The sequence below is a fragment of the Cyprinodon variegatus genome, unplaced genomic scaffold, assembly GCF_000732505.1.
Source record: "Cyprinodon variegatus isolate N-32 unplaced genomic scaffold, C_variegatus-1.0 Scaffold526, whole genome shotgun sequence".
Lineage (NCBI taxonomy): Eukaryota > Metazoa > Chordata > Actinopteri > Cyprinodontiformes > Cyprinodontidae > Cyprinodon > Cyprinodon variegatus.
The window spans coordinates 322147-349199 of NW_015150979.1; the positions used below are offsets into that span (position 1 = coordinate 322147).

The 27053-nt window shown below is 39.1% G+C and overlaps 1 protein-coding gene across 1 annotated transcript; it reads left to right on the forward strand.

The window, feature by feature from the left end:
* Positions 1-5757: 5757 nt before the first annotated feature.
* LOC107095158 (putative fidgetin-like protein 2) lies at positions 5758-20765 on the forward strand. The gene is made up of 3 exons (XM_015391145.1): positions 5758-5892; positions 7093-7233; positions 18176-20765. Exons 2-3 carry the CDS (start codon positions 7209-7211, stop codon positions 20206-20208), a joined length of 2058 nt encoding a protein of 685 aa, XP_015246631.1. The 5' UTR covers positions 5758-5892; positions 7093-7208; the 3' UTR covers positions 20209-20765.
* The last annotated feature ends 6288 nt before the right edge of the window (positions 20766-27053 follow it).

The following is a 27053-nucleotide window of genomic DNA, read 5'->3' on the forward strand; positions in this document are numbered from 1 at the left end:
AGTTATTTGGAGAGATAACTGAAGAAAAACAAGTTTGCGTAATTAAAAACTAGTCTGACAGGGGGCAGAGAAACAGAGATCAACTAAAGCTGCCTGAGCTTTGTCAGTCACAAAGTCTGTGGTCTAATAATTACCAATCACTGCAAAAACTGCAGCCACTCCCACATGCTGTTTGCTTCAGGGAAAACAACCAAAATCACTTAAGATTCATACGCCCGAGTAGAATATTCCATACTGCATGTCAACAAAATGTAATCTTATCTTTTGCATTTGTGTTTTGCTAGGGTTGCAGCTTTTATTTAAACTTTTTGGTTGTTTCTGAACCTGTCAGAAACATGTTCTGACTAATCAGTGTTTTCTTTGTACTTTTTATTTTGAAGCATCTGCTCCTGTGTGGTGTGGTCTTCTCTCCAATTACCAGTAGCCAAGATTTGGTTAAACAAAAAAATCTGTGCAAATCTTTGTTGATAAGGTAAAAAAAAAAAAACACAATTCTGCCATTGCCATGTTTCCATAAAATAAAGATGCAAATAAAATCAGACATGAAACAGGCTATTCACTGGAAAGCTCAATAAAAACACGCCATCCTCCTACACTCTCCTGTCTATTTTTTCATGCTTTTTTGCATGTAGTGATGTGTGTTTTTGCCCATATTAAATGTGTGATGTGGAAAAGGTGTTTGCATTCCAAGATATACCAATTTCATTGCAACCAAAAAACTACCTCTTACTTGTACAAAAAAAGTGAAAAAGTAGCAGTTTTTCCTTTTAGATAATTTATTTGTGGTCAAAAAGAAATCTGAGAAATGAATCGGCTAAAGATTAGGGTGATGGCAAATAGGCCTTCATCAACCAAAAAAGTTTTTGTACATTTTTTTCTATATGCTATTGTAAAAAAAAAAGAAGATATACAGTAATTATATATTCAATACTAAGTAGAACAGATCTTCTTATAATTTATAATTGTAAAGTTAACTTTATATCCATAATGGTGCACTGTCCCAGTCCCTCTAAATACCTAGAGTGACTCAGTAGTGTGTCTTCTTTTGTTGTTTCAAAAACCCATCAAATCATTAACACAGACTAACTCAACTAGAGCACATAACATATTATTCCAAATGATTGATTTTGTTGTTGCTGTTGGCGTTTTTATTTAAACTGAAAGGAAACATTTAGAAGAATTGCAATTAATTGATTATTTTTCTCTCCTTGTATATCATGCAAACATGCTCTTTACTAAGACGAATTGTTAGATTTTAAAACAATAACCATGTGACCATATTGCAGATTTATAGTCTGTGGACCATGTTGGCCCACACAGATAATTTAGCTGTTTTCTTACACATAACCTTTAATTGTAAAATAAATGATCACAGCATATGTTTATTACTCAGCTTGTCTAATTCACATCAAGTGCTGCAGTTCTGCATCAGTGTTGATCCTTTTAGACAGAAAACATCAGCATCTTTATTCTGCTCTTTAAAAGCTGCCTTACAGCTGATGTCCAGCTTACAACTTCGTCAGTAACTGCCGGTATAGGACCTTGATTGGTCCAGACACAAATGATCCTTAATGAGCCTTAAATGCATATAGCTTTCATTTTTGTTATTACCGGTACTGTCATTAAGCTTTATGATAATTTAGTTTCCTCATAATAAATATGAATTTGCTGTGAAGTTTAGAATCTTTCTTCCCCTGTTTGCAGTTAATGAAATAAAAAACATGATTGTAGATTAGATTCTTAAGTTGGTTAAGAAGATGTTGATCTCCTTTTTGTGTGCCTCTTGGCTTCGTTCCACAGTGCAGTTTGGGGTAAGGAGAGTGGAATCTTTTATAACCTGGTAATCAACACAGTTTAAGAAAAGTCACAAAATCTATGCACCTACAATACAATACAATACAATACTTTGAGTGAGATTGAGGGAAACACACATTTTGTCAATGCTCTACTGCAAGCCAGATCTTAACTGTCTCTTTTCAAAACATTAAAATGTACATTTTGCATGTTGTAATTCATGTGACGTTTATACCTTATACCAACATTAATCATACTTATATCGTGGTGATTAGTCTGAGTGACCTCGGTAAGTATGTTCCTTCATTAAGAAAATAATCTAGGTAGGCTAAAGGCATCCAAATTGGAGAGCAGAGGAGTTGAGGCTGAGCCATGAGGCAGGCCTGAAACCCACTGAAAATCTTCAGTGAATTCAAGAGACATAAAGGCTAGCCATGCCTTTGTGATGACAAAAACTCTGCAGGGTTTTCGCCTAATTTCATTTCTGTAGATGAATGATCACAGGATGTTTTATGATAGGGTAGAGTAATTACATACGAGAGAAAAAGTCATCACTGGGTCAAAAGGCTTGCCTAAAATTTATAGAGGGAGAGGGATCTGCCTTTGTGTTTTATTGTATCTGACCTCCATTTTATTTTCCTGTATGCAGAGATAATGACATGGCTTTAATAGGATATTGTGAAACTGATATTGTTGTCTGAGTAACACCGGTTAGTATAAGTTACTGATTTTGTGTTCAAAGTGACATTTGTGTGCATTTGTTTGTGAGGCCTCACTGAAATGGACTTTGAAAGCAGAGGCTAAAAATGTACACACACAGGCAGGTGCAAAACAGACTGTCAGACAGGTTTGACTCCACATATCTTTGTCTGGGGTAAATATTTGTAACTTCTCTTCACCTTTGCTTTTTATATGTGGGTAAAGAGATGTATAACTCCTGAAATTCATTGTTAAATAATCACTCAAAGCTCAAACAATTCTTCCCTTGGAAAACTAGGATTGCAAAATATTAAAAATAGCACAAGTAGTATTTTGTAAATGAATGCTGTGGTGGTGATATCGGTTGTGATCAGGCTTCATTTAGATATTTCCTATATTTTTAATTAATCATCAAAAAATTGTTTCCAACTTTGGCATCAGTTGGAGCAAAATTAGCATTCAGAAAGTAACTAAAATATAACGGTTTTATAAAATGTTGTATCCAAGCAGTCTTTGGCACTTGTGATAATTGCTGCTTTGTTACTAAGCCAGTATAAATTTTCTGGTTTTAAGTCTAACCCACTTATTTTATTTATTTTTTTCTTTAAACTAAACATAAAAAAAAAACCTATTTTATTTTTGTGTAATAGAGACATTTACTCCTTTAGATAATGAATGTTAAAATACATTAGTTAGTAATATTACTGTATCATATATTTAGTTTTACTTGAACAGGAATATTTTGAAGTAAAACCAACCACCTGGACAGGAACACACAGAGCTGGATGTGCTTCCTGAGGAGACTGAGGTCCGTCAACAATTTGTAATAAGCTGTTGGAGATGTTCTACCAGTCTGTAGTTGCCTGTGTCTTTTTCTACGCTGTGGTGTGCTGGGGGAGCAGCACATCCAAGAAGCACACCTCCAGACTGGACAAACCGTTCAGGTGAGTGGGCTCTGTGTTTGGCAAGAAACTGAACTCTCTGGGGAAAGTGGCAGAGACAAGGACACTTAAAATGCTGGACATTATGGACAGTGCAAGCCACCCTCTGCACACTGTACCACTCGAAGGAGCATATTCAGTGAGAGGTTGCTCCTCCCTAAATGCAGGACCAACAGACTGCTGAACTCATTCGCTCCTCAAGCCATTAAGCTGTACAACAGTCAACACACCCTTCTTGGATATTTTGTGCAAAACATTACCTATTATTACTCATGTGCAATAGTCTTCTCACTCACTGTTCAATAATCCAAGTCAACTAATGTGTAGTCTTTCCTTAGCTCTCTACTGTGCAGATATTTTTATATCAAAACACTGAAAAACATAATGCAACTGTTTTGGGCATTTACTTAATTATATTTAGTTACTTTAACACAGTTGTTTCATTTTAGCAGGGTAGGACATAAAATAATTGCATTAAAGTAAATGCCAAAAGCGGTTGCAGTATTTTTTCAGTGAAGGAAACATATTTCAGGACATTACAACTATTCTTATGCTCTTTTGTTCAACACTATATGCACTCTTTTTATATTGTCTGTTGTATTTTTGTCTCTAATGGCATCTTGCTTTAACTCTGCCCTTTGTACTCTATCTAAGCTACTTGAACCAGAATTTCCCTGAAGGAGTAATCCCGAGGGATAAATTAAGTTGAGTCTAAGTCTAATGTTGCTCTTACCTGAATCTTGAATATCATTTCTTACCACTCTGACCATCTTAAGTTACGTAACTGATAGAAAACAAGCATGCTAACCAACACATTTATAATTAATGCTAAAGTGAGACTTCTGGTGGGTAAAGAAGCTATATTATATTAATGTTATTTACTGTCTGCTCAGTCTGCTGCAACATTTAGAGGTCAACTGAATATAGAGTAAAAACACTACATACTATAATTTGTTATTCTGCTGCCTGATTTACCTTTCTGATCTGTTGTTTGGGGCAGTTCTATACTTAACTTTCTCCACATTGTAGAAACACATCTGTCTATGATCAGTAAAAATGATACATAAAAGACTGAGGGAGTCATATTACTAAGAAAGCACTGCTAAAACATTAACATTGAGAAGGCAGAATGTTGACGTTGAATATGGTCTTTTGATGCATTCCATTTCTCCTCTGAAATTTTGAATTTCTAAGTTGTAGATTTTACCTGGAAGGCCTCTGAAAGGTAGAATTACTAGACGGGAAGTCCATGCAACAGTATGGTACCTTACTTCCAAGATGCCCAAGATGTTTGCTAATAGCGTCAAAAGTAGTAAAACTTTCCAACTTTCAGTGCTTGTAGTTTTTTTTTTATTATTTATCATTTTTTTTATTGTATGAGGCAGTCAGTCATTCAGGTGGAATGATTGAAATGTTTCAATGGTGTGTATATGTGCAGAGCCTTGCTTTCGTCATTGCAATGGCTGTAATGGGGGCTGTCGTAGTATCCATGTAGAATATGACAGTCCACAAACTGAAAACTGGAACTCATTTTCCTTTGAGATCTTGTCAGTCCAGTTTCTCAAATACAAGTTTAGGGAATAATGGAATGGGTGTGTTCCAAATTAAATTCAGGCTTCTGAGTACAAATGAGATGCAACATTTGCCTCGCTGTTTTAACCATTCCTTGCTGAACTCTCAACCATTTTCTTTCATGCAGCATGCTCATTGTGCTTGCACTCAGACCCTTCTACACCAAACCTGACAGGCCCATGTGTGTTTTAAGCAGCTGTTTATCTGCACCTACAAACTGTGTCCTGCTTGCCAAACCCCCTTTTCTTGTTTTTCATCTGTTATTGTCTTGCCTAAAATGTGTGGAATCTTTAAATTCATCTTTAAAGCTGCCAGACAGACTAACAACATTAGCCAACTGGAGTTGTGACATTCTTTGTTTTGCATGGTTATTACTTTCAACTCTGAAGACTTGAAACTTCAATTAGTTTTTGTAAAGAGATAAAAGTTTCCACAGAGATCTGTTAATATTTCAATCTCATCCACAAATATGCATTATCAACCCAAAAACCAGTCAACACTTCAGTGTACCGTGCCCTCCTCTCTCTCCATCTGAAAATGATTGGTCAGTACACACCCTCCTTGCTGCCCTCCCCTCCTTCTCTCTCCCTCTTCCTACTTAAATACTTTTAGCATAAAGAGAGAGAAGAAGGGGAGGGGGATGGGAGATCTATGGGGGATGGGAGCTGAGTGCTACCTCTGTTGTCACTGGCCAGAGAGAAGCAGAGAGAGAGAGAGAGAGAGAGAGAGAGTGGGAGAGAGATAGGGAGGGAGGGAGGGAGGGAAAGAGCAGAGTTGTGTCCCATATGTGGAAAAAAAAGCATAGCAGTGCACACTCTAGTCCGGTCAGCTCCAGGGATTATCCTAGTGTTTTCAGATCTGATGGAGGACATGCAGGCTTGAATAGGTAAGGCCCTGTCTTCTTTGCATCTCTATGTTGATTTGCTGTCATGGCCAGCTGCTCTTCCTGCTGTGTGGTTTGAATCAAACCCTTATGAAGCAGCTCTGTCCTCTCTTTGGTCACTGACCATTAGACGGTTCTTCTCCCTTGCAAATAGGATCTTCTTCCTGCCAAGCGTCTCTGTTTGTTTGAAGTGGAAGATGTGGTTTGTCGCTGCAGCTCAGACTGTTATTCTGGGCTGTGAGTGGTAAAAGTTGGCTGTCAGTTCAAAGTGGAGGGGTTTGTTGTTGCCTGAGTAAAGCCTGTTGGTGTCTAGAGATGAGCTGAGGTGGTCATTGCACAATATTGCCTTCATATGAATGAAGGAATGTAAATAAATGTTTTTTACAATGTTTTTAATGTGGTCTGAGAAAGTTCTTGGAATGTAGGAAATAAATGGTCTGTATATTTATAGAATTGTCCATGTGGATGTGAAGTTAATATTTAGAAATGTTTTACTTGTTTCTATTTCTAGTATAAAATGCATTTTTTTTCTATGCAAAGATAACAAAACATTGCCAGCCTTCTTTTGATTTATAACAGAATTCAGCAATTAAAACATAAATAGTAACCTGCTTACTAAACCTATGCTTTAACAAAATGCAAAACAAATATTTCACACAATATATGCTGACTTAGCCTTTAAAGTAGATCAAAGTATTTTTTCTCCGCTTCTAAAAGGTATAATCTATCCTGTCATAAAACTTAATCCCAGATATATTATTTATCAGATGAGCTGACATGTGAAACTCATTAGGAAATACCTTTTGTCTGCATTTGGAATATGGAGCTTCAAAGTATTTGTTGTCCCAAGAATGCAGTCTTTATTGCCCCAGCGCATGAAGCAATGGTATGCATGGGTCTTTTTGTGAGACTAAAAAACCCTCTTTAGAGACTGGACACAGCTCCACAATCAGCTTAATGCCGGTCTGTAATGAATGCCCTTGTGTGTTTGAATTTGGCCGGCTGTGTGTGAGTGGGTGAGTGTGAATTCTGGTTTTGTTACACTGATGGGGTTCTCAGGTTGGTCTGTAACTCTATCATTCTCTGGTTCGGTGTGTTTGGACTCATCTGGTTGGGTAACATTTGTTAAAGCATTTTGTAGTAGCAGGGAATTCTGCTTCATCTCTTTCTGTTTTTTGTTTTTCCTTCTCCTGTCTCTCACAGGGTTGTTGTGTTGTCGGTGCATACTCATGCCAGTGATGGACCACAACCGGACCGGCGCTAACCTTAGCTGGCATTTATGAAACATCATTCCTCCTTACAGAGACCAGCTCCACAGAATGCTGAGTCCTATTGTCCCTTATAGTAAGTAGGACATTTTTTTCCCTTGTCTTTACTACACACCATAGAGGCACACTTGACTAAGTTGGACTTTGCCTAAATCAATGAGTTCTCACTGCAAAAATAACTGGGAGTGGACACGTGTGCAAACAGAGCGACAGATGCACTAGTAACTAAACATGGGCCTCGAACCAGGGACTGTATTTTTCTTTGACACGCAGAGAGGAAACGCTAAACCTTGAGCAATGAATGTTTCATCAATAGGTGGTAAAGAAAAACAGTAGTGGACTGAGAATGAAAGGATGATGGTTGAAGCTGCAGAAACTCCTTAGCTAGGCAAGTATAATTGCACCGATATAGCAATTCAAAATTTAAAATTGCACACAATTACTACTGCTTTCCCTTGACTTTTCTCCCCTTTCTACCCACAATACTGACTTAATAACTGACGTATCCAGTACCACTGCTCCCCCTGTGGGCACCTCACTCCAGGCCTCATGGGAGTCCAGTGCTCCAACTCTCCAAAATTTCATTGTTTGGCAGCCAGCAGGGGCCTGCCTCTGTGGACTCGTCCTCAAGAGCCCCTTTTCCCAGCTCTCTTTCTCGCCTCAATGGACCATTATTGGCATGACAGTTACGAGAAAGGAAGGAGAAATCAAACAGAAGGGTTAATTTAAAAAGTATGACTTCAATTTGATATTAGGAACCTCTTTTTGTTCCTTTGGCTTGTTAAAAATGAGTTCCAGCGTAGGCAAATGTGAATCAAAAAAACGCTTGACTGAAACATCATTGGCAGATGTTTGATAGTTACTTACATTGGAGATGCACCAGTTAATCTGTTTGGAAGTGAAGCTGGCCAATATTCTCTCAATCAGCATTTTGAGTACATGTCAATACATCCAGATGATTGACAGGTCAAATCCTTAAAATTTAGATGTTATTTTGGGTTCAAAAAGTCATTCAAAATCGGTATCTTCCACAATTTCAGCTTACAAATGCATCAATCAACAGAAAAACAGTGGTGGTAGCAGATTCTCATGGTTAAATAATTTTGATGAAAAATTAATAATCAGACTGATAGAGCATCCTCTAATTTCCTTTCATACAAAAGGAAAATCACCAGTTACACTTTCTGCTACTAATGAAGTCTTGAATTACATTATTTCCACTACTTAAAACTTAATATAAAATACTACCAAGAAGTTGAGCTTGTAAGCAAGATACAAGTGTACTAGCCCTACAGCTTCACGCAAAAGCCATATGCAGCAACCTGTGGGGGAAGGGGAATGCTGTGTCACCCTATGATAGTTACTCCATTGCTGTTTATGGGATGTCATTCACTAAATTATTCAAAACAGTATGATGAAAAATCTAATAACTTACATAAATCTATAAGTTTTTAAATAGTTTGTATTCAAAATCTGATTAAGTTTTAGTCCATTTGCTGGGATGCAGACATATGGTAAATCCTGTCGTTGAAAAAGACAGTCCAGGTTCACCTTGCCTTATACCTTAATACTGCATCATATACAAACCTTTCATGAGGTAAGTCAGGCTGCCAAGCTCATTCCAGTCATGTTTGCAAATTTTGCCATGTTAGTGTCAAAGCAGCACCGCTGCTTTAGAACTATACAACTGTGACTCTAATATTGCAGAAGTCACCCATTCGAACGGGGCTGGGCCATTCTAGTTCCTGAGGGCCTGTATCCTGCAACTTTTAGATTTGTCCTTGATCCAAAACACATGAATCAAATGGCTGAATTACAACCTCAGCATGCGGACAATGTCTTCCGAGTCCTTTCAGTCATCTAATTGCTTGATTCAGGTGTGTTGGATCAAGGACACATCTAACTGCAAGATACCAGCCCTTAGGAACTGGAACCGCCCACCCCTGTGATATAAACATGACTAAATCTCACACTGCACTATGTCAATGCTTTGCTCACCCTGGCATGGAAGATGCTTGATGCTAAAAGTGAAACTGATAGCATGACCTACTGTATGATTAATTGGGTTAATAATTACCTGACCTCTTGTGGGCACTGTTAAAGCACTGAAATCAAGTTCCCAGAGGGTCAGTTGTATGGACAACTTCTGATCATTACCTCAACAAAATTTGATCTTTTTAAAATCTGTTCAGCTAACTTACGATGGAAATCTTGTGAGTTTTTACCATGTATCAGAAGCAATGTTGAAGCAGCAGGCGGAAGGCACTAAAAGTACTCCAAGTCCTCTTAAACCCTTGGAAAAAAAGTCACCAACATAAATTTATAATCTGAAGCATTTTTTAAATTTTTTTGTCTTGATCTAAATGTTTCCATTTTGACTAAAAAGGTTTGCTGCTCCATGACAGCAGGTCCAAGAATGTAAGAGTCGGATGGTGGAAAACTTAGTCTGCGTTCAGACTCCTCATTGCTGGTTAATAGGTATCATCCAAACTATTGTGTGTGTGCGTGGTGGGGGGTTGGAGCCATTTATGACTTGGTGTAGTGGTCTCCTCTCCTTAGCAGTTTCCCATGTACAGCATAGCTCTGTTGTCCAGGTCATTTCAGAACAGCCTACTAGTGTGTTTTTGCAGTAAGGAGTTTCACATGGGTACGCAGAGCAGTGTCAGGTAGTCACACTGTTTACTCTCAGACTAGTGGCACACAAACTCACCCATGTGCTCGCAGGTGACACTGCAGCTCTCAGTTAAAGCCTGGAGTAATAATTGAAGAAGACTTTGTATGTGTGCAGAGCATGTGAAGACTCTCACCTCCATGCTGGAATCCCCCTTTATGGGAATGTTGAGAATTCCTGCTTCCGCCTGCTACACTTGTAGTTAGCCTTTATGTTCCTGCATATAGAGTATAATGATATGCATGGTTGTATATGACAAAATCATTTGTGCACAACACACCCTTGGTCCATGTCTAATCCTGTCGAGAATACCTTAGGCTGGGTGAAACCACTATTGCTGGACCTGAGAAGAAACCTGAGAGAGATTGCAGGGGCCATGGATACTCCTAGAGGGATTTGGTGCAGAAATCTGTAATCTGCACTTCAAACACGCTCCTAAATCAGTCCCAGGCCGGCAACCCAGGAGTGCCCTAACTCTTGTTGCTGGGGGCCCCCGCTGGTGGAGTGATACCTTTTATTTTAAAGCACCACACATGCACAGAGAATGGCTACACACAAGAGTCCAGTCTAGCAGTTTTTACTGCTCTCCTCTGACTGACCCCTGTCTTCTCTCTCTCTTGCTCTACTTTTATGTTTTTTCTTTGGTCCTTGTGAGCAAGTCTAATTTTTAGGGCTGTTGATTTCATCCCATGGTCCCTCAAAGAGCTTGCTTAAGTGCCACGGCAGAATATATCCCCTTTGTTGGCAGAGTGGTATGAGTGTTGCAGTGGAACGCCCTGTGAGGTCTTTGAGTAAACACACAGCCTGCTAAACTGTGTGTGAATAAGAGCAAGGATCATTAGTGTGGGTGTGAATTGGCTCTAATTATTCTCCAGTGTGTGAATGTGGGCATGTTGTTTTGTGCATAGTTCAGGTGGAAAAAAAGATGTTTTTAGGGACCCAGGCTTTTGTGAGTCCAAGGGCCCAGTGCTTTATTTCTCAAGGGGTTTATCAGCTCATTAAGAAGACCTCCGCTCCCATTAAGGCTCCAATTAAGAGGCAGGGGGGTTGAGGATCACTTGGATGGCTGCACCTCACCGGATTCCTGAGGCAGCAGAAATTCAGAGCTTGACAGTGCAATGCATTTTTTTCACACAAACATAACTAATTAGTAAACGAAGGTGCTCCAAGAATACCTTACAGCCATTAGGTGTTTTAGTTCAGGGGATCTAAATTCTGCAATTGCAGCATGTGCAGGACTTTAATGTATTGAGCATGGTTGGTAAATCACATTAATCTAAGGGTTGTATGCAGAGAGGTTACCCAGATTATTTTGGATAGAAATTGAGGGAATAAAGACAAAACAGAAGAACAACAACAGAGGAAGATTGGATGGATATCATGGAGCGACAGAGTGAGAGATTGGTTGGGTTAGACAGATGGAGGGGGCGATTGGTCATCACAGAGCCTTAAGGACAGCTGTTCTTTGATATATTAGTGGACACAATGACCTAAAGCCAGCCTGCAGCCACAGAAAATAGGGACCCTGTGTTTTTTGCTCTTGAAGGGAAGAGGGGATAGGGGGTGGGTGGGCTGGACTTGGCTACTGCCATTTGTGGACGTGCGTTAGCTGGCTTGGGGGATGGGGGGAGTTGTTTCTAAAATTACGAGCATGAAGTGACGCATCCAGCAATTATTCCCGAGGCTTTTTACTTTTGGAGAGTAGTGAGAAAAGTGCTATTCAGATGACAGCTCTTTCAGATGGGACCTAACCTTCCTGTTACGTCATCCTATCTGCTTACATTTCCAGAATAAAAAAAAAAAAATCATCAGATAATTTGGCTGTTTTTCTTATTCATCCAGTTTGGAGAAAATAAAGCTATTTTGACAGTAACTTTTTTTGTTTTTATTTTTAACTACTATGTCTTATGAGGGAATTTGTTAAGAGCATACAAGTCAAATGTAATTTCATTCAATTATCATTTTCTAAGCACTTTGTGGTGTTTTTTTTCTCCTGCTGCTGAATGATATTTTCTTAGCACATTGACAAAACTCTTCTGACAGCTGGCCTGGAACATTCCCGGAGGATTTGAACGCATAAAATAGACAAAGTCCAACTGTCATCATGAGACACAAAAGAAAGATCTCAAGTACAGAGATTGGAAACAGAGAGGAGACACACAGAGGACCCTCAATGTCACTGCAGGAGACAAAGTTTTTTTTTTTCTCTTGTGACAGGACTTGTGATTTGCATTTAAACTCAGGGAAGCAGGTGTGAAAACTCCACACCAGATCTCCTACACTCTGCTGTTATTACATCTTTCTAAGCCAATGAAAGAGAGAGCATGAGAGCCAAGCTGAGGCTAAGTGAGAGTGTGGGTTGTGTTTCCTTTGAGTGAAAGTAGGTCTTTGACTTGGTTTATAATAATTTCCCCACGTCACTGTGCATTTATTTATGGATGATATAAGGTGATCTGTGATGTCAAAGTTGCATGTTATGCACATCTTCAGGTCATTAAAAAATTATCTCAAGAACTCACCCTTGACATTCTTTTTGCTCAAATTTCCAGCATCATGTCAAATTTTTCTTTGGTTAAACCTGTCAGCAAATTGAACATTGTATTATGTTTGTGTAAAACAGTAATTGGGTTTTTTACAGTCACCATTTCATAATAAGGCAGATGAACTGTATTTCATATTAGATTGTAAAACAGCCTTAAGACAATTTTGTACCCCCCACCCCCACCCCCCAATAATGTTGTAAAATGCAGTTGGCCTCTCAGGTTGGTGCTTTTATGACTGGCTGGCAGTATGTCAAGCATACAGCCCAGGAAGAATGTCCTGTTTGATATTAGTATCATAAATCACTGTGGACTTGAAAACAAAGGACCTAGGTGCCTTCTAATGAAAAATTAGGATCTGAAACATTAAAAATCAGGGTGCTCCTTATGTGCATGCTAAACTTGTTATGAAAGAATGTTTTGGAATACCGTACATTGTTTACCTCCCTTGTTTTTCCACAATAAACTTGATTTCCTTCAGTTGCTCATTAACCACCTTTATAAATGAAAATTTTTAAGGGGGCCCAGTCAACCCCTTTTTAAATATGATAAAAAAATCTTAGGGGGATGCTAAAGATTAGGGTGATAGTAAAAAGGCTTTCCAGCCTCAAACACTTTATCACTAAAGAATAATTATTTAAATAGCAAGGAAAACCCTCAAAAAGCTAACCCATAAAAAGTGTTTGATTAATGTTATACTAACAAACATTTTTGCACTGAAAAATAAAGAGTCAAAATATTCTTTACATGTCCATTTTGAGTTTAGTGTAAAATAAAATCATTTCAGGGCCCTCCTTTAAGAATGTTTTATGTTCTTTTTCTTCTTTTCTCAAGAGGATTCCTCCTTTCCAAATTAAACTTTAAAAATTTTTAGGCAAAGCTTTCATTTTTGCATAACATTCTCAAGTTTAAAAGTTTATATTCTTGTAAGATAGCTGTTACCTCTTATCATAGTGTGGTATTTTCTTTCTTAGTTAAGTTGAAAGAAAATAAGACAGACAACGGCACAGTTATATTGTTTTGACTTTTATGTTCCTATCAGTCATGAATCTTGCTACATCAGGAAATGTTTGTATTTAAGGTAAATTGTTATGGGTACCATTGCTAAAGCTGTGCTGATCAAATCTAATATTCTAAAGCCAACTTAAATTGTTTAACAGTGTTATTATTTTGTCAGTTTAAAGATAATGGTAAACCAAAGCAATACGCCTGCTTCTAATATAAATAATCAAATACCACTCATGACATGGAGAATAAAAACAAAAATATTGCAATGAAAATTAGTAATCAGGTTCTTCAGTGCTGCATTTGTTGTCGTTGCAATAAAAAACAGAAAATATTCTGATGTTGATACTTAACAATGGTGAAGGTGAAACAGGCCTGTTCTGTGGGAGGTCCTTTTGTATTTACTTTGTTTATTGTCAAAGGTTTTACAAAAAAAAACAATCTTTCCTTTTTTGGTTTTCCAAACTGAATTTATAAATCATATGGTAATAAACACATCAAACCGTTTTATTGGATTAAAACAAAAAGATTTAGCACTCTATTTTTCCAGTAAGCATAATAGTTTAATCAATTCTTTATTTGGTATTCTGCAGCAGTTTTATACTTTATTTTCTTGATTTTCATCTTGTTTTTTTTAAGACTTATTCTGCTAACTACTGAGTTTTGTTGGAAAAATGTGATATAGAGCCCTTGTTGTTGTTTTCTTTTGTCATTGGATGGAGGTGCAGCTCAAAGTCTAGAGGACCCTGATTGAATTGATCTAAAGTGCTGCCGTTTACAAGCAGCCCCTTTGCAATTGGCACATTTTAATAGAGCACAGTCCCAGAAGGCTTGTTGCATCTGTGTTTGTTTGGTTCCTCGAGGCATGGAAAATACAAGTGGAATGAAGAAGGCGAAGTAACCTCAGGGGGGCAATGAAACACTACTGGGTCCCTCCAATTTAAAAGCTTTAAGCCAAGATAACTTTCTCCTTCAAACCTATAATAGTTTTATGGGACATCACAACAGAGTTGAGAGTAATACCTACTTTATGGGACAAAAACTGCATATGTTTGTCCAATAAGCTGTTGATTGGGGACTATATAGACAGCAGATTGAACATGAAAGAAGTTGGAATTAAACTAATATATTTTTTTTAACTCTCCTAAAGATAAATTGTTAAAGAGAGTTGCTTCATCTCATACTCTTGCTGTAGGATGCAGCTCATGCAGCTCACTCAGGTCCCTCAATAAATCCCAGGCTGACACAAAAGCTGTCAGTGAACTGGTCCTGAATAGATTAATAAGATTTCCATAATTAGACAGGCCCCTGACAATAGGATCCTTTCGGCTTTGTCTCAGGGCCAACTGAATTGTTCGATCCATGCACGTCTGCTGGACGGTTGTCCACCACAAAGGCCGCACAGACAGTAAGGCGGTCAGCAGAGGAACATCTGTCCCTCCTGGGGCCAAGAAAACACATACAAAGAGTGGAAAGTTTTGCATGCATCGACAGAAGGTTCTTATCAGTCCTCTTGCAGCCAAAGAGGACCATCACTCAATATAGTAAAGATTTGTTCATAATTCCAAAGTAAACAGTATTTAAAAAATAACTTTTTAAAACTCAATTTGATCATATTGTGAAAGTACATTTATTAGTGAAAGAGAAAGTCCGTTCCCATACATTCTGGATTCCGACCTTCTCAAGAACTATAATGCCTCTGTCTATGCTTAATACACATTTTTATGTCTAACCCATGACATGTCGGTGAAGCTTGATGAGTTTGTAGTAGGAAAAGATGATGTAACTACAGCAGAAAATGCAGTCCAAGCAGTAATATTTACCAGTTTTGTGTTTGCCTTTCTCTGTTGGTAATTTACTGAATCTCTGATTGCACTGAAGCATATACCAAAGTTGATCTAATGAGTTTGCTGCCATCGTACGTTGTCCTGATTTCCTGCTTCTAATCTTAGCTTTCTTACCAGCCCTCCAATGAATTAATCTGGGAGATGGCTCTGATGTAGACAGAACCATAGATTAGAGCCCGCTCAGTTCATTGCAGGCTTTTCTCCTCTAGAAAACTGAATCTGCGAAAAGGCGGCATTTAATTACATGGAAAGGGCTCAACTCTGCCGAAATACTTTTGTGTTCATCAAAGATGAATGGTGCAGAGTTGCAGTACAATACACTTAAAATATAATAATAGTGAATTTTCTTTTCTGTAAGCATGAGCCAGGCTTGGGGGGTAATGTAACACTGTATTAGTGTTACACTGATGATGGAGTAGACAGCAGTCAGCCCATTTTACAGAGTCCTCTAATGTCTGCTATAGTCCCCTCAGAAAGGACAGAGTGCCTGCTGTCCACTCGTTCTCCTCTCCTTCTGTCTCTGCCTTCTTCCATCCCTCCCTCCCCGCTGCAGGTTTTATTAGCTCCCCTGGGCTCTCATCCATCTTTGTCACACACAGGCCCCATTATTGGGGCTCCTCACAAACTGGTCTGACTACAGATGGGAAGGACCTGGAGGACATGTATGGGTTCTGTGGCCTGGACAAAAACCTGTAAGTCAGACACCCCCTCAAAAGAAAAACTAAAAACTGCAGAGAAGTGTATCAACGGCAAATGAAGTTGTGTGAGAATGTGACAGTTTGCTGCAGTGGGTTTGCAGCAGTATGGGCTGTCTAAAGCTTAGCAGAGCACTTGAACTGGTTTTGCCATTGGGAACTCAAGGCAGTCGATTTGAATATGAAGGACATGATAATCCAACGGCCATCTGGTCTGCTGCTCTCATCTGACTGAATAAACAGGCATAATCTGAAAACACACACGGGGAGGTGTGGAAAGACCCAGGTCAAAGTTAAGCAGCGAGATAGGAGAAACCAAATCTTAGGCTGTGCCTATTGAGATTTGATTTAAACAGCAATAAGAGTCCTGGTTCAGCACCTACAGACAGCCATGAATAATGAATCACCAGGCGGCTGCTGGAGGAAAAGCAAAAGAGCTGCAGCAATGACGGCTTATGCCATTTTCCTTTTTACCTCTCAATTCCTTCCAGGGGTATTTCTCACCGCGGGGTAAATTGTGACAGTTTGATAATGCCAAGCTATGTGTGGAATGTCAAGCTAATGCTTGAGCAGAACACAGGGCTAGCCCAGCCTAACCCAAAGCTGGGGAACTAGAAATATTAGCAAGGAACTGAAGGATATTTTTTAACCATCTCTCTGTTTCTAGGCAGAGCTAATAAAGATGCATCGATTGAAAACATTATTTATAGAAATGTGTTTGTTTTTTCCGAGTGACATGGACCCTGCTTAAGTCAGCCATAGGAGCAGTCATTCCCCCTCCAGTGTTCCCACAGGAGCCTGTGCTGATGAATAGCTCACTATGCTTCTCTTCCAGTACACCCCCTTTCTCTTTCTAACTCTCTCTAAACAACTGTCCATGCACACACACACACCGCACACATCCTTCTTTACTTTCCTCCTTGTGTCCAGCGAGCCATTCTAAGAGCTGATGTACGGTGGGTGGGTCCGTGGGTGGTAGGAGGGGGTGTGGGGTGGAGAGCAGGCATTCACAGCAACATGGACAAGGAGATAACAATAGCTCCTCTGGGAGACTTGCAGATGCTACTGGTAGGGTGAACAGTTGAGGGGTCTTTTCGGTACACCGTCATAGGCTGGGAAACTGCAAAGCAACACATGCATACAACTGATTTACTTTCGGTCGTTCTTTCTGCTGCTTCCTATGTTTTCCTGTGGCTCCCCTTTAGCTCCCCCTCCCACTTTAGGAAATTTGACACTGCTGTGTTGCCAAACTTGGCAGGCACACTGAGAAAAGATGCATTTTCTGACGGTTCACTACTTGGTTTTAAGTTTTTTTGAGAGGAGGAGGCTTTGATCAAATGTCACTTTAAATAAAATAATTAAAGAAATACTAAAGATGCACCTATCAGAGATGTGCCAGGGATTTCTAATCTATAACTACTATTTTTTTGAATGTGCTGAATCTGGTTTCTGTTATTCCTGTAGTGTTTGGTGCAGAGTAGTGGTCCAAGACAAAATAAAAAACATTAAAAAATTTGATATTTTGATTTACATTATATCATAGAATTTTTTAATTAATCCACTTTTTGTCCACCCCTCGCTTTGTTTTTTTCATGTTTTAAAAAGACGAAATCTTTGCACAATGACCATTGTAAGCATTATTGTATATATATATATCTGTTTCTTTGTGTACCTCCAGAGAACAGATCCTTTACTCCAAAAGCGGCTCAACCTTTTTCAGATCCAGCATGTTTTACAACAGAGGCTAAAAGCTCAGCACATTAAGAGAGAAAAATGTTGCTGTAATATGTAGCCAATAGAAAAGTCATTCCATTTCCAAGCAGATTTCTCAATGTAATAATAATAATAATAATGAATTTTATTTATCATGCACTTTACATTTGATTTCAAATCTCAAAGTGCAATGTACTGCTATTTCACAACCTGTATTAAAACAAACATATGCTTGTATTGTGTCTGTACAGCTAATGGTTTTTTAATAAGATTAACCCTAGTGAAATGAAGTCCATCCATCCATCCATCCATCCATCCATCCATCCATCCATCCATCCATCCATCCATCCATCCATCCATCCATCCATCCATCCATCCATCCANATCCATCCATCCATCCATCCATCCATCCATCCATCCATCCATCCATCCATCCATCCATCCATCCATCCATCCATCCATCCATCCATCCTCTAAAAATAGAATTGAGCATTAACATTTTTGCAATATTTGTATGCATAATAATATGTCTTGTTTGTCTTTCTAGGCCTGTTAAAGATGCACTGGAACCCAGAGCATGCCCAGCCCCTCAGCCAGTGGCCTGAGCAGCACCTGGACGTTACCTCCACCACCTCCTCTCCAGCCCACAAGGCGGAAATCTACTCCAGCCGTGGACGCAGCTCCTACAACTATGCCTGGGCCAATGATGATATCTCTGCCCTCACAGCCTCAAACCTTTTGAAGCGCTATGCTGAGAAGTATGCAGGTGTGCTAGACTCTCCATATGACCGACCTCCCACAGTGGGAACATACCCAGAGCCGGGGCCTTTTGGGGGCCTTAATGGCCAGAAGACGGAACTGGAACCGTGGCCACTGACCCACAACGCTGATGCTTCCTATCCTTTGGTTGCTTCTGGAGGCCATGAGAGTCTTTCAGGCTCCAAGACTGCCACGTCTGCAGCCCCCCCTGGGCCGAACAGCGTGTCAGTAGCCAACAGCAATCTGTCAGACTCAGCCTACAGTGGCAGCAGCTCCTGCAGTGGTTCAACTGAGTACCCCTCTAGCTACAATGGCACCTATCTTTCGTCAGGGTTCTGTCCTCAGCCCAGTGCAGCACTTCCTCCCACCTCCCTCCACACTTTGCAACCCACAGCCACTTTGGTGCCCAGCTACAGCCCTAACACAGCTGTTTATAACTACCCACCAAGCACATACCCACCCCAGACTAGCCTTGCTACAAGCTACAGTCACCCTTCCACAACATACCTCCCTTCTGGTCTACCAGCTCCGACACCCATCCCCACAAGACCCACTGTAGTTGGAGGCTCATATAGCTACCAGAGCTCCAACCTTGGAGTATCTGAGAGTGGAGTCACGTTAAAAAGGAAGGCATTTGAAATGGGAGTAGAGGAGGATGACAGCGGGGATAGGTCACGGTACAGGAAATACAACTATGATGCCTTGAAGGCTGGAGGAACCTCTCCCTACGGTGTGAATGACAAAACAGAGTCCAGAGGAAATGGATTTAGCAGTTCAGGCAGCACAGATCCTCAAACATTCAAGGCAAACAAGCCCTCCTCCCAGCCACTGGTATCTCCTCAATTTGGGACTGGTGGAGAATACAGTCCACCTGCAGGCGTGACAGGGGAGAACGGGGTAACAGAGCAAGGCTTCACCCAGCAGCAACAACGCCCTCAGTCACTGAAACATAATTCGCTATGTACAGCATCTGCTGAAGCTTTAAAGAGCCCAGACCCCCGACTGCTGGAGCTCATCAACGGAGAATTGTTAGATTGCCGTCCAGATCTGCTCTGGACTGAACTGTTTGGGCTCAATCATGTCAAGTCTGCCCTGGAGGAGGACCTGCTTTGGCCCGTATTAAGGCCAAGTCCTGTGATCCGGCCACCCAGAACTCTCCTGCTGTTTGGTCCCAGAGGAGGGGGTAAGAAGACACTAAGTCGTTCGCTGGCCTCCCAGATGGGGGCTTCCTTCTACACTGTGAGCGGACCAATGCTGGCCTCAAAGGGAAAGCTTGAGGCAGAGCGCATTTTAGGTTCTCTACTGCAGGTGGCAGGGGCACAGCAAGCCTCGGTGATACTGCTCAGTCAAGTTGAGGCGATGGAGGAGGAGGGGCTGATGCAGATACTGCTAACAACTCTAGAGAAAGTCCGGGTTGGCTCCACAGGTTTGGTTATTCTTGTGTGCACCACCGGAAGGCCCGATCTCCTGCAGGACGCGGTTCACCGAAGCTTTGCCAAGAAGTATTACGTTGGCCTCCCAGATGTAGCGACTCGTCAACATGTGCTGCTGCAGGCACTGCAGGGCTTCAACCTGTCAGAGAGGGAGCTAAATGCTGTACTGCAGCGCACCGAAGGCTTCTCAGTGTGGGAGCTGCTGCAGCTCAGCCAGCAAGTGCTTTCCTCATCGTCCTCCCCACCTGGAGCCATGCATAGACTCACCAACTCCCCAAAGCCTCTGAACTTTACAGATTTTGAGAATGCCTTTTGCAAGGTGCGTCCACACACCACCACAAAGGACTTGGATACTTGTATAGAGTGGAGCAAAATGTATAGCCACTGAGAAAGCAGCTAGTCACAGTACTTGGACTGCACTACAATTCTGTTTTTGCATTGGCATTTAAAGCCTTGGGTATATTTTGCTGTTATTTCTTTATTACTGATTATGCAGCCAGAAGATCCAGAGAATCTTGAGGGTAGGGGTAGTGCTGAGAAAGTAATTTCACTGGCAGGAACCTGACATGGTGTACCGTTTGTTTTGCCCAGAAGACTGACAATATTTGATGTTTTCCCAAAGATAAAGTGAGGTGAAGGTGTAATACTTCTTTAGCCAACGGGGAAAATCTGAGAGGTATTTAGATTCTCTCCAAGATCCTGATTAGCCTTGGTCTAGGAAAAAAATCTGTAATTTGTTGCTAGATTCAAGATTATGGATAATCAGGTTTTGGAAAAATCCCCCATTTGGCTGTTACTCTCAGGTTTCTATTTATTACCAATCCACCGCCATGTTATTGTACAGTCAAAGGATGTAGTAACAGGATCGTTGTGCAAAGGGCTTAGGATTAGTAACACTTCTGCAACCTTTTTTTTTTTTTTTTACCAAAAACATGGAAAACCAAATAGATAAGTAAAGCACTGATAATTTCTTTAAACAGACCCATCTTAACAAAGTAAAGGTGACAGCATGTTAATGTTCACAGTAGATTTTTACCAAACTATGACGCAAAAAACCTTCTCTGAGAAAGCAAGCACAGGAGAAGTGACTCTAGAGCTGCTTTGTCCTTGAATACAGTTGTTGTATTCCAATGTTTTTATGTTTTGTTGCAGAACAGCTTCTTATGCTCCCTCATCTAGTCACCAAATGTACTGTGCTTACATTATGGTACAGTTAACCCACTACCTGTTTTATGATTCACATTCCTGAACAGGTACATTTTCTCACCCACAAAACAAAACCTGCACATTCACCTTTGTCCCCCAACCTTTTTATTTTCCTGCCTCTCTTCGTCCTTTTTGCTTGTATGATGAAATGTTGTTTGAAATGCTCAGGAAGAATTTCTTTACCTCAGAAATATGAAATAAAGAATGTATGTAATCTTAGGGTCTTAGAGGAGAATGAGATAGAGGAGTGAGGAGGACCGTGACAGTCTTGTGAAAAACTCACTGCGGCTGGGCTTGTACCTCAGCAGAGAAACTTGAATATTCTACAAAGAGTAACAATGAATGTAATTCAGGTATTTCAAAGGATATTTGATGCCATAAATCCATGTATTACTATATAAATATATATATGAATATATAAAACATGTTTTGTTTATTTCAGTTCTTCTATGGTTTATTTTTATTGTAGTATATGGTGAAGTGATGATTGTCTTTGAGAAAAGTAGATAACAGAAAATAGTTCTTTTGTTAGACAAACTGCTCCAAAATCTTGGAAATGCTTTCTTTAATATTTTCCTATCTTGTCAAAAACCAACACACACTGGTATGGTTTTTAGTACTCCTGGTAAAGATGTGTAAAAAACCTTAAACCCCCAAAACGTATTTTTCCAGTAGCATAAAGTTACACACATTAATTTGAGAACATTTGTTCATTAGTGTTAAGTTGTAGATAGCAGTCCAAGTTTAAAACCTATCCAAAATGTGGATGTACACGCCAAAAAAGGATTTTGCTCAACCCAATCATTTTCTAAGTAGTTGCTCACATTGGACCAACTAGGTTTGATTAAATACAAATCATGCTGCCTAAATCAAACTCAAACTGGATAATCAATGCAAACTGGGTTATATATCTAAGGGCCCATATGGGTCCCAGTTTTAACCTGGAGTTGTCCTTTATCAACTCTGGTCTGGCATTGCATAACATGCGGGGCAATCCTATTAGAAATCTGTTTTTGGCTTGTTTCCTTTCAGTTTATGCCCAATTTGTAAATGCTATACATTTCAATTGAAAAACTATAGCAAATGCCAAATATATTTTTTCTGTGGTCAAACGGCAGTGGCACCAACTATTGCCAGCAGTGAAACCAACAACAGTACCACATGCAATATTTTTCTAATATTGTTGAATGTGTGACTTTTTTCTCTCCTTATGTTCAGTTAGGATTTCTTCTGGATTTCAAAGCATCTTGTCACTGTAAGTTTTTTTTTTTACACATCTTTACCAATGATGCTAGGAACTCTGACCTCAGCATTAGGTCTGCTGCTTTCATTGTTTCAGTATTTTATTTCTACATCGAAAATTAAACCAAGAACCAACAGTACTTCACTTACAGTCAGTATTTCAGCCCTTAGCTTAATTAAAAAGGATAGAAACATTAACCCCAAACCAATAGTTTAGACTAAGAATTTACTTGTGGGTGTTGAATATTTACGTACTAATGTGTGGATTAAGCCACAGAATAGACAATTCAGCAATATATCTCTTTCTACAGCATTCCTTCTAGAAGCTGGAAAAACCTAGTTAATGGCGAAGGGTTTGTATGTTTCAGGATGATGTAATATGTCACATTCGTTCCTTCCCTCCCACCCTCTGTCTTTCCTTGCTCATCATTCTCTTTCTTTCTCCCCGAATGTAATCTCATTTGACTGGATTGCCCCTGGCCACAAGCTCCTGTGACCATGTGGTGTTGAATCTGCTCCCCAACCCCCTACTCTTTCTCTTATTCTTCCCTTATTCTGATTTCTCCGGAGTGGAAGTGGACTGATTGATGCCCAGCAATCCTATATTGTAAAGCAGCCTTCCCTAACCAGCTGGTGGATTCAGTCTTGCCGTACAGCCATATCAATCAACATGACTCCCACTGTTTCAGCTAAAAAAAAAAAAAATACGCCAAAACAGTTCTGCCTCAAGCAACATTGCTTGGATAACCTACTATACAGGAATTAAATCTCCTTCTCTTTGCTAACAGTTTGTCCAACAAAAAAGCATTTAATTTGTCCATTTTAAATCTGCCCACTGCATTAACTTTGCTCTTGTGCTTTTGGTTATTGTACATTATGTAACCATTTCTACCTCATTTTGCAGCATATTGTACATGAAAGTATTTATTTCATGTCTTTTTATTTGATGTCTGTTTTGAAATGATAATGATGTTCTTAAACTGTAATAGTCTACCTCAGAAAAGACTGTATTTTAAGAGAAGAGTATCACACAATATTAAACAGAATTTGTCAATATTGCAATATGGCTGTTTTTTTTTTTCTAGCTCACCTTTTGCTTTGCACAAATCTGAAAACTCTCTGCTTTTTCAGGTTTACACTAGTTTCATAAATCTCTTTTTCGATTACTTTTATAGTTTTGTAGATGTATTCCAGGATTGATATTGCTGGAAAAACAAGAATAGTAACATGCAAAACCTTTTTTGTGACACGTGTTATATCTCAAAAGAATATGCATGAAAGAAAACATAATGTTCAGATATGTTTTATGGTGTTATTTATTATAAAAAGTTTGGTTGCATACTGATGGTTGGTAAATACTCCATCAGGATTTTATGGTAAAGAGCAGAATTCGGGAAAGCAAATATTCAAGGACCAGAAAAGCTGTCATAGACCAACACATTACCACATTTGGAGGTATTGTGGAGGAATTTTGTGCCCCTTCAAATAAAAAAAAAAAGAACATGCACAACCTTTTACCCGCTCTTTTTGCTCCCTGTTGGTCATGTAATTCCTCCTCACTGCGTGGTGCCTGCGGCACCTTTATTATTAGTCGCTGCTGTTGGGCAGCGACAGCGGGCCGCTGTGGCAGTGAATGTTTTTTGTGAGGAGAGCTCTCTGGGCAAAGAATACCAGGATATATCTGCCTCTTCTGAGGTCTTTCTTTTCTTCTCATACACTTTGTAGACACTTTTTCTCTTACGACCCTTTGCCATTTTCAAAGAACCCCGGTGAGAAAGGTTAGCTTCAATAGCCCCATTTACACTACGAGATTGGTCCGAGCATAGTAACCGAGATAAATGTTGAGTGTAAATGGTAAGCAAACTTTTTATACAACCCCATATTTTATGGTTTTTGGTACACTACTATTAAGCAATGTCCCCACTGCTGCAGAACTAGTTTAAATAAGTGTTGGTTGAATAAACAGAAATGGGGTATTCCTTGGAAAATAGAAGTGCAGACAGAAAACTGCCAGGCTTCCTGCATGTGTGTGCAAATAATTTTTCAGGCCTGCATGGACTTGCATTTTTTTTTTTTTTATCTATGTGTGTGAACATGTGTGTGTCTGTCTCTGTGGCTGATGATGCTGTAGCTCCCAGATCAGCCACAGAAGCAGCACTAGCTCACCCCTGAGGCTGTGGGGCCCAGCACCAGAACGCAAAGGTCCTTTATCCCTGTCACTGTCTGTAAACAACACTTCGTCCCAGCGGCCTGCTTCTTGCTCTATTTCTGCTCCTTCCTGACATCTTTCAAAGACTCAAAAGTAACCGAGAGTTGTAAAATAAATGTAGGTACAGAAATTAATGTTCAGCTAAAGCATGATGTACATTTATACATAACTGTTCAAAACACAGTGCCTATGAATCCAGTTAGAACACTATTGCTGAGGGTGCTGAAGTAAAAGACAAAAGTAATTAATTTTGTAATAATGATGCATTGCTCTGGTATAACCACAACCTTGAGCAGCAGTTGCCCTTCATCCTCTAGTGAAGGATAAAGGTTTTTGCAGCTGTTTGAGAATTGGTTCTAATCTTGAAGCTATTAACAGAATCAGTTGCACAGCACAAGGTTGTTTGGGCAACAGTGTGAAAGAAAACAATAAAAAAATATATAAAATTACAGTAGCAGGGGTTTAATGTGCATTAAAAAACATATATAATTCCAGTGAGGTGTATTATATACATTCACCAGGGGCATTAATAATATTACATTGGGGAATTTTGAGACAAAGTTACATTTTTTTTCTAGGTTGGTACAATAATACAACTTGATTGAGTTCGAAAAAGGTTTTTTTTTTTCAGGGCCAAAGGTTTTTCCAAAAAAAAATAAATAAAAAAAAAAATATTTTGGCTCTGTATGGGTACACAAGATTAAATTTATTATTAATTTTCTCTACTCAAACCTGGGTCAAGAAGCTTAAATACACTGGTGCCAAGTCAGTTGGAATGCTTGTTTTTTTTTTTCCAGAAACATTCATTCATTTTAAGGTCATTTGTGAAAAAGAACGATCAGTTAGGAGAACCCAGGAAGCTCTGCAAATAGGTAAGAAAATAATATGAGAGAAATACATCTTAAATGTCAGAAATATTAACACTTCTCTAACTAAGCAAGAAATGTAACCAGTTTAATATTTATTGAACATTAGGTAATGCCTTTATTTGCGATAATTAGATTAATTGTGTGTCACAGAAACCTGGCTGCAGTAAGAGGATTGTGTTTGTATAAATGAGTCAACTCCTGGTATTTTGAACTTTTTTACACAAAGAGAAATTATGGGCAAGAAGTAGGAACCATCTTGGGGAGCTTAGGTAAATTATACATTAGATCATTCAATTCTTGAAGCAAAATGCTGCATATCTTTTATAAGTTTTGCAGAGACTGTGATCCTATCTGCAGTAATTTATTGTGGTAGTAGAATTAGAGTAAGGACTAAAAAAAGCTTAATAAGCTAATAGAAAACCCTGGCACTTTTGTGGAAACTCCTCTGGAACTTATGGAGACGATATACCATCTACTACTACTACTGTTTTCAGTTAGAAGCTTCTCGTGGTCCCCTGGAAGACAGACGGCTACAGGAAGGCCTTTCTGACTACTGTCATTGGCGTCCAGAACTTCTTAAAAGAACAGAACTACCGTATAAGAGCTAAATTTAATGTAATTTCAGTCAGATTAATTGATAAGTTCAAAGCCAATTAATCAACACAATTATTTTGAAAATCTAACCTTTAGCTTCCCCAAGTACAAATTGTAAGGCATTAAAACTATTTAATACTGATAAATGTATTATAATGAGGGATCAAAATTGACATTGAAAGTTATTGTTTAAATACATGCTTTCAATTTAGAGAATTATTATCAGACAATGTGGTAACAGATTTTAAGGTAACTGTTACTTTTTTAATTCCCTATATCACAGGAAAATGCTGCACAGTGCAAACATTTAATTACTTCCCGTACACAAATTGATGACCTTATTGATGCAGGTACTTCTTTATTGCATGTTGAATTAGACAATATCTCCCCCTTAAGTAAAGGAATTTATTCATAGAGCTGACTCCCTGTTTTTATTAAGAACATTTTTTAAACACAATGCATGGAAACTGGAGCGAAAAGGGCACTTTTAGTGTCTTGACAAAACTTTAGTGAATCTGGAATTAAATAATTGGCACCTTTCAAAACATTATGGTATCATTTTAAGAGAGGCATTATTGGAGGTAAATATATAATTGGAATTGTGTGTGAACTGTTTTGATCCAACAGAGCTTTCTAAGTTATGAAAAAAAAAAAAAGCTATATCTAACCCTTCAGCTTAAAAACGTAAAGTATTTAAAAGAGCATTCCCTTTTATTTCCAACCAACCAATTAAAATTTTGACTATTTTAGATATGATTAATCTATCCCTAGTACAGGAAATGTACTGTAGGCTTTTTTGGGTACCAGTAAATAATCCTTTACTTAATATGTCCTCTGTTGATCCAAATGACTTAATAGCTTATAGACTGGTAAATGGTTTGTTAATCAAGTGTGTAAGTTCCTACAAACCAATTAAATGGAGAATATAACTTGTTTGGGAGCACTTATCTCCAAAACTACAGGTTTAATAGTGGTTCGTATAATTTCTAAATGTGGAATGGGAGCCTTTTAGTTATCAGAGTCCTCTCCTGTGTATTCAGCTTACAGTTTTAATGTGAGGCAGGCATTCTGTTTGCTTTTAATACTAGGCTTTAAACTTTATCTTTTTATAAA

Bases quoted from the DNA above. Each gene is read 5' to 3' on its own strand.
- LOC107095158 (XM_015391145.1), top strand. From the start codon at position 7,209: ATGCTGAGTCCTATTGTCCCTTATA. The intron at 7,234-18,175 runs GTAAGTAGGACA...TTGTCTTTCTAG, and splicing joins GAGTCCTATTGTCCCTTATA to GCCTGTTAAAGATGCACTGG.